Consider the following 7,541-nt stretch of genomic DNA (forward strand, 5'->3'; position numbering starts at 1 on the left):
AAAATGGCTAAATGTTAACAGGTTTATCCGACAATGTCGATTTTTGTTACTTTCACGTTGGTTCTTTAGTTCACGAGTTTGAGAGGATCAGTAAATTTCTTCATAAGTGTCCAGATTCCATCTGTCAGGGTCAAAATATCGCGAAAAATTGATACATGATAATTGATATTTGAAAGTGTTATTTGGTTAGACCATGTCGTTCCACCCTTCTCTAACCGGCATTCCTTTGGCGATTTAACTTAGCACATGATTGTTATCAATCGTCTCCTTGTATACTTACTTTTTTATTCATCCTATTACGTCATTGGTGATTTTAGGTAGCAGACTTTTTCGAAAGGACTGAAGATTTATATAAAGAAATGATATGGCAAAAACGTTTGCGTGATAAACCGTGGTTGTTTTGGTTCAGTCATAACTGGCAAATCTGGGAGACGATTGCATTGAATCTTGCTATTGTAATCAATTTATTGGTGGCTTTCTTTTATCCATTCTCCAATGACGCTATGGGTAAGATCGGCTTGATATCACACTACCCTTTGTTCTGGAAGCCTTTTCCTAAATTTATTAAAATCAGGTGCTTGGTTAAGGGGAGAAGGCAAGTCTGTTCCTATTATTTCTTTCATTAGAGAGTTTGTATATAAAACTTTTTGAGAACGGGGGAATGGCGGATACCATGGTTCTTAGTCAGGCAGCGTCTGGACTAACGAATAACCAACCGTCGCAGGATACTACTCGCTATTCTACTTTCCATTTCATCCGATAGTTTAGATTTGACTACACCCAGCTTCGAGAATTTCATTAGAAATGAGGAAAATTGTTTTCTCTTTTAGATTTGGATCACCGTTTATCCATATTGATATGGCTAGCCATATTTGTCTCGTTTATCGTTTGTGTTACGGTACCTCGATTATCAGGTATACGAACGCTGGCTGGAGCAGTCATTCTACGCATGATCTTCACGCTGGGAACAATACCAACGTTGAATCTAATTGGAGCCTTCAATGTAAGTAATTATGGGAACTCTGTTTGTTATGACTTGTAAGTCGCGCAATATTTTCATGAGAGCTATGCCCCAAAGAGTTGATTCATTTCATCTTTTTTACTTTCAATGAGGTTTTTTACCTATATATTTCTTGCTATAGATTTCCCGAGATTTCTTCTTTGTGCTACGGATGTTAATTTTTAACTTTCCTGCGCATGTCGTAAGCAATCATTAGTTAACTTTTTGTAACTTTATCCCTCTCTGGCAACAGCTACTCAACAGGTTCGTGTTGACAGTCAGTTACATCGGAAATAGTGGGATATTATCGGGTACTTCATTCCAACGATTGATCAGTGATAAATTCTTACTTATGATGGTCAACTGTCTCATCATTTGTGGCTTGGGATTATTCGTTCATGAATTCTTCTATTGCGTCCTCGTAAGTAACTTGAAAACTTCCGTTGTCTTCCTATTAAACCAATCTAGCGCAAAATCTGACTCTTGTCCTATAAAGAAAGTGTTACAAACTAAACTACATGTTAATACGTGAAATCTGAATCTTTCTGAGTTTTTCAGGTTAAATTTTCATGAAAAACCTGTGAAAAGCATCAAGACTTTTTGTAACATGATCTAAAAGCTTTAGAGAAAAATCTTTAGAATCAACATAAGATAATAGTAGCCATGTGTCTTGTGTTCCTCCACTGCTTTTTTTCAAAACTTTTGCTATCTGACTCTCCCTCCCCCCCAACCACCACTCCGAGAAACAGTTGCTTCTCTTAAGAACCAACCTGTGCTTCTTTCTTCAGGTGATTGATGTCATAGCAAGAGAAGAGACACTGTTAAACGTGGTTCGATCAGTGACCAGAAACGTGCGCTCCATCCTGTTGACCACGCTCTTAGCTCTGGTACTTGTCTACCTTTTCTCCATCATTGGCTTCTTGTTTTTCCAAGAAGATTTTGTGATGGAGACGGAACCACTTAAAGTAGAAGCACTGCCAAATGGTGAGTACTTTTATTTGTTTATTTTCGAGTTATGGCTTGTTGATGAAGACCCCATTACGAGTAAAAGTCTACCGTATTACTTCGAATGAACGCAACCCTTCTTTAAAACACCCCTCGAATAAACGTCCTTCCTAAAATCCAAAAGATCTAAATAGGCGCCCGGTGCGTTTATTCGTAATACGTAGTTAATACGGTATTTGCCTATTGACATTAGGGGAAAAAGTAGTTTTAGCCTTCTCCTCAAAAAAAGACATCTTAAGGATAGTACAATTTTTATCCTGCTGGAAAAATTTGTTGGAATTGTGAAAAACCAATATTCGAACAGCTTTAGTTATCTTTCGAAACCTCTTCAAATTAATGTAAATAGATTAAACTATTTCTTTCCACAGCTTTCTGTCAAGCAAACGATACAAACTGCAACAGTTCAGCTCTACTACCAAACATTTTGAAGAAAGACGGAGGAGCGTCTTCTCCCTCCAGCACCGAGGAGGAGAGTGATGGGAAGGTGCAAGAGAATGCTTGTGACAGTTTATTGATGTGTATTGTATTCACCATGAACAATGGATTGAGGAGCGGTGGTGGTATCGGTGATGTTCTCAGAGCACCTTCCAGAGGGGTAGGTTTTTTGTTATGGAAAGAAAAAAAGCAAGCGTTGGACAATTTGATAAAATTGGATATAGCACTGAAATGGACATTTAAAAACAATTCTCTGTAACTTCTTAGCAATTAAAATTCCAAAATAGAAAACGAAATGAAATGGGAGTTTTTGACCTGAGAGCCAATCTCTCAAAATTTATGAATTTAGATATTTTTTGTTGTCTAAATGATATAAAATAGATTGTTGTCTACCGAATCTCACTGAAATATCCTATACCCTTTCTCTCATAGGATCGTTATTTCACAGCGCGTGTTATATATGATCTATTGTTCTTCTTCATCGTGATCATCATTGTTCTCAACCTCATCTTTGGTGTCATCATCGATACTTTCGCCGATCTCAGAAGTGAAAAACAAACCAAAGAAGAAATATTGAAAAATAGTTGCTTCATTTGTGGTAAGTCTGTGTGAAGTCTCATATACACTATGGGGTACTAACCCCCACCTTGCATGTGATTGGGGGTCATTAAACCTGATTAAAAACAGGTGCCCTTCAGAATGCATTCTCAATTCAAAATTCTACTGTGAAATTTGAATTTGAATTACAGTTGAGTGCATAACAAGGCACAATGACTCAAAGTGTCCACAATTGGAACCAATTGTATGTGTTTGAATCAGCTTTGGTTAGGTACCATACTTGACTCAATAGAAAGTGCGAGCGACCATGTTTTGAATTTTAGCCCTTGTTTAACCCACTGCTTTTTCAGACAGACATTCCGTCGTAGAGGTTATACAATAACCTAATCTTTTTTTTTATCTCTGCAATCACACAGGTTTGAAGCGTGCAGACTTTGACAATCGAACGGTGACGTTTGAACAACACATCAATAACGAGCATAATATGTGGGATTATTTATACTTCATCGTGCTCATCAAAGTGAAGGATCCAACTGAATTTACTGGTCCTGAAAGTTATGTGGCTGAAATGATCAAAGTATGATTCCCTTTTTTCGCATTTCTGGATTTAATTCTGTACGCCTGAGCTCAGGTTTTGCTCCGTCAGTATATACAGTAAGTCATTCAGACGCATATCTTCAGCGTGATTCACATCCAATAGTTCATGCATACACTTTCAAATTCTTAAACAATCAATGGAATCACACTAAACGATTTTTCATACATTCATTCGCTTTCCCCGTTCCATATTTCATTTGTCCTTTCATTCATTTGCTTAGATAAATCATTCATTCATTCATTCATTCATTCACAAACTCATCCATGTATTCATTCGTCCTCTTCTCAATTTTCAGAATAACAATTTGGATTGGTTTCCACATTTGCGTTGCATGTCATTATCAGTGGACGACGCAGAAAGCGAACAGAACGAGATTCGCAACCTTCAAATACAACTTGAATCCACCAACCAAATCGTTCATACGTTGTCAAAACAACTGACGGAACTACGTGAACAGGTCAGCTCTATTTAAATATTTTTCTACCGACTCTAGTTAATTCAATTTCCGCTGAAATATTTTTGATACATTGTTTACTCACCACTGTTCTCAACTCAAGCTATCTACTTCAGTTGAGCTAGAATCTGAGAATGTCTGTCTGTCAATCAGTCACCTCAAAACTTTGGGGCAGGCTGGAGACTTCAAAAATGGTCGGATTCGGTTGAAATTTTGCACACTTGCTCCTTGGGGGAATATTTGGGGGTGTTTTTTTATTTTTTTTTCAAAATTTTTAGTTTTTAAGGTGGTGGTCACGAATTTTTCGCCAAAACGAGGCTAAAGCTTTGGGGCAGGCTTGGGATTTAAAAATGGTCCGATTTGGCTGAAATTTTGCACACTTGTTCCTTGGGTGAATACCTTGGGATGTTTTTTTTTTTTTCAAAATTTTCATTTAAAGAGCATGGTCACAAGGTTTAACCCAAAACGAGGCTAAAACTTTTCTTTTATCAAAAATTTTATTTTTCAATTTTTTTTTGTAAATTTTTAATTGGGCCTACGAGTAATTTAAAAGATACTGAAGTTGAGCCAGTGCGGTTAGCACGTTCGACAGTGATTATCCCCAAAAATCATATATTGATAACTACAGTATATGGCCCCCAAAACGGAGACGGCCCCCAAAACGGAGGTTTTCATTAAAATGAAGATTCTGACTTGTAGATTTATCAGAATTAAACGATTTTTGTTTATTTTGAAAGAATGATGGTTATACTTAAAAATGAGCATGTTTTTGCTGGTTTGAGACAGATTCAAAATAACATATTTGCGTCTAAAGGAAATATTTTAACACCCAAATTAGATAAAGATTGCATATAACTCACTCTAGCTCCTTGGATATTGAAAATAAGTTATGAAAACGGGGTATAGGAAACTTTCTACACCTAATGCCGTTCAGAAAATGCAAATACATCTGTGACTTTAGAGGCTGGGTAAAAGACATAGCATCTTGAAGGTCAACCATTATTTTGGAGCCCTAGAATCAGCATTGACAAAACCGAAAATTCTAAATATGAGAAAAAGCAAAAAATCTTGGAATTCTATTCCTATCACCTTGAGTGAATAGTTTATAACAAAAAAATAACATTATATAGAAAAATTTTCGCTGAATCAGCAAAAACGGCAAATTCTGTCATTTTTTTGCAAAATATAGGAGAAAAATATCTTTAAAGCTTAATATTTTCAGTTTCAGTTAAGCTTTTTTTCTAAAATTTTCACAGCTTATTCCATACACGAATGGAACTATTTTCAAAAGAGTTTTGTTTTCAAAAACTTGATTAAGACGTTGTTAAATCAAAATTGTCATTTTGGAAATTTCTAAATTTTCAGTTTGGACTTTGCAATATCGAAAATCTTGAAATATTCATAAAAATCATAAATTTTAATTCACCTCGGGTCGTAAATTTAAGGGAAAACACAAATATGTTCATAGTTTTTCCCACCTATTTACCACCAGGGCTTAATAATTTGATTTTAGCTACACCTCCGTTTTGGGGGCCCCAAACCTGCATTTTGACAACCAGGGGTATACTGTAAAAATTTTATCAAATAAATTTATTCCCAAAACACTATAAATCATATTTCAAAACTATGGTCAAAATTTTGTATTCATATCTTCGAGATATCTCGATAAATCGCTAAAATTTCAAACCTCCGTTTTGGGGGCCATTAGAAAAAAGCTACCTATCTTTAAGCGATTGAAAAATATTGTTAAAATTGAAAATTTTGAAAAAGAACTTACAGGAAATAAAGTAGAGATGTTAAAGGTTTTCATGCAGCAAAAGTTTTTGTAAAATCTATTTTCCTCTAGATTTGAGAGAAATTTCAAATTTGATCGCCGTTTTGGGGGCCACATACTGTATGCTTTTTCGCTTATTTTGCATTTCAATATTTTTGTAGATGATCGAGCAACGTAAAAACAAACAGAAACTTGGTCTTCTGACAACTTCCAGCACATCGTCAACAAAGCAGTAACTATGGTAACACGTCCGGTTACCAGCCACGTCATAATCACGTGATCACTTCAACTACCAATCAAATCACAGTAAATGGTAGTGAGATCTTACAAATGCAATAACACTGAACACAAGGGGTAATTTATAAATTTTGTATTGAGTAAATATTTCACAAAAACAAGGGTTTTTTAGTAAAGGTTGTTATTTATTACTGCGTAAAGATTGAACAGAAGCTTTCTGGAAAAACTTTCAATTAGGGTAGTGCCTTTCTTTTGGGGATTAGGGATTTTTTTGGGTAATTTAACACTTGGAAAGAGACAAAAGAGCAAAATTATATTATTTATTAGGTAGAAAAATTACGAAAGGTATATTTAAAATACTGGCTTTTTTTAATTTTTTTGATACACTCCATTGATAGATGAAGGAATTATTTTATTCCTTTACTTCTTTTTGAATATAATTATTCTAATAGAGATTTTATATGATTTGACATTGATCAAAGAAGGGCTGCACAATTTTCTTTACGAAGATTTGACTTGAGTACAAAGAACAAAGTTTGAAATTTTACCAAAATAAAGGAGCAAATGAAAGAAATCCGACCAGATTTTAGAAGGAGCTATTAACAAAATATAGATTTTAGTAGATCATTTTTAGTCTAGAAATTTTGAAAAAAATGGAAAATAATCGACACTATGGGCCATAATTTATGGAATCCCATGAAAATGACATAGAAAAAAGCTCAAAAGGGATTATAATGGAAAATTTTAAACTGCTAAAATAATTTGAAATATATTTTTTTAAGATTTATTTATAAAAAAAAAGCACAAATATTGTTTGTTTTTCATTTATATTTGATGTTTTTGTAGATTTTTGTAGTCTGCAATATGTTTTTTTGTGCTTGTTTTATTTTATGTTGCAGTTTTATGCTTAGTCAGCAAATATGGTCCCTGTTTTTGTTCTTGTTCTTTTAGAAATATTGTAAGAATGATAATGTTATTAGAATACATGAAATTTTTTATAAGAAATACTTTTTTTAGATTATTTCCTATAGGGCGGGACCAATTTAATTTGTTGTTCTACGGACAGATCGTTAGGAAAATATTGGTCGGTCAGTCGGCAAAATAAGAATAAATTTTTCATTTATCAGGGCTGGTAAGGTACCGAGAAAATTTTCCAAAAAGTATCTGGATCAAAAATTCACTTTGTTTTTTATCTTCGGTGAAGATCATAATAAAATGTTAGTGTATGGAATGCTTTTTATGATTTTTCTTGAATTATTTTCAGCTTTATTCAAGTTTAATTCTTACAAATAACTAGTGTGTGAAATATATTGTAGTGGAAATTCAGTATTATTATTTTTTTTGATTTTAGCAAAAATAAGGTCGGTCGGGCCCGTAGAACAACAAATTAAATTGGTCAGGCCTAGCCAGAGAATGTGAAAAACTGACTCTGAGAGAGTTATCGTTCTTTTTGGACCTACCTGGAGGTCCTATAAATTAA

At 34.3% G+C, this 7,541-nt stretch overlaps 1 protein-coding gene across 3 annotated transcripts in view; it reads left to right on the forward strand.

The window, feature by feature from the left end:
- Positions 1-6,360, forward strand: part of LOC136808260 (inositol 1,4,5-trisphosphate-gated calcium channel ITPR1-like) — a 64,520-nt gene extending 58,160 nt beyond the window's left edge. For 2 of the 3 annotated variants that reach the window (XM_067064802.1, XM_067064804.1), the window contains exons 46-54: positions 318-507; positions 831-1,003; positions 1,254-1,421; positions 1,789-1,984; positions 2,374-2,600; positions 2,873-3,038; positions 3,415-3,575; positions 3,892-4,053; positions 5,986-6,142. In XM_067064802.1, coding sequence (XP_066920903.1) covers positions 318-507; positions 831-1,003; positions 1,254-1,421; positions 1,789-1,984; positions 2,374-2,600; positions 2,873-3,038; positions 3,415-3,575; positions 3,892-4,053; positions 5,986-6,060 — 1,518 coding nt within the window. In that variant the 3' untranslated portion in view covers positions 6,061-6,142. Of the gene's footprint in view, positions 1-317; positions 508-830; positions 1,004-1,253; positions 1,422-1,788; positions 1,985-2,373; positions 2,601-2,872; positions 3,039-3,414; positions 3,576-3,891; positions 4,054-5,985 lie in introns of all 3 variants that reach the window. The other variant, XM_067064803.1, reaches the window with a different exon arrangement.
- The last annotated feature ends 1,181 nt before the right edge of the window (positions 6,361-7,541 follow it).

This window comes from Clytia hemisphaerica, unplaced genomic scaffold (assembly GCF_902728285.1).
Source record: "Clytia hemisphaerica strain Z4C2 unplaced genomic scaffold, Clytia hemisphaerica genome assembly, whole genome shotgun sequence".
NCBI classification, from domain to species: Eukaryota; Metazoa; Cnidaria; class Hydrozoa; order Leptothecata; family Clytiidae; genus Clytia; species Clytia hemisphaerica.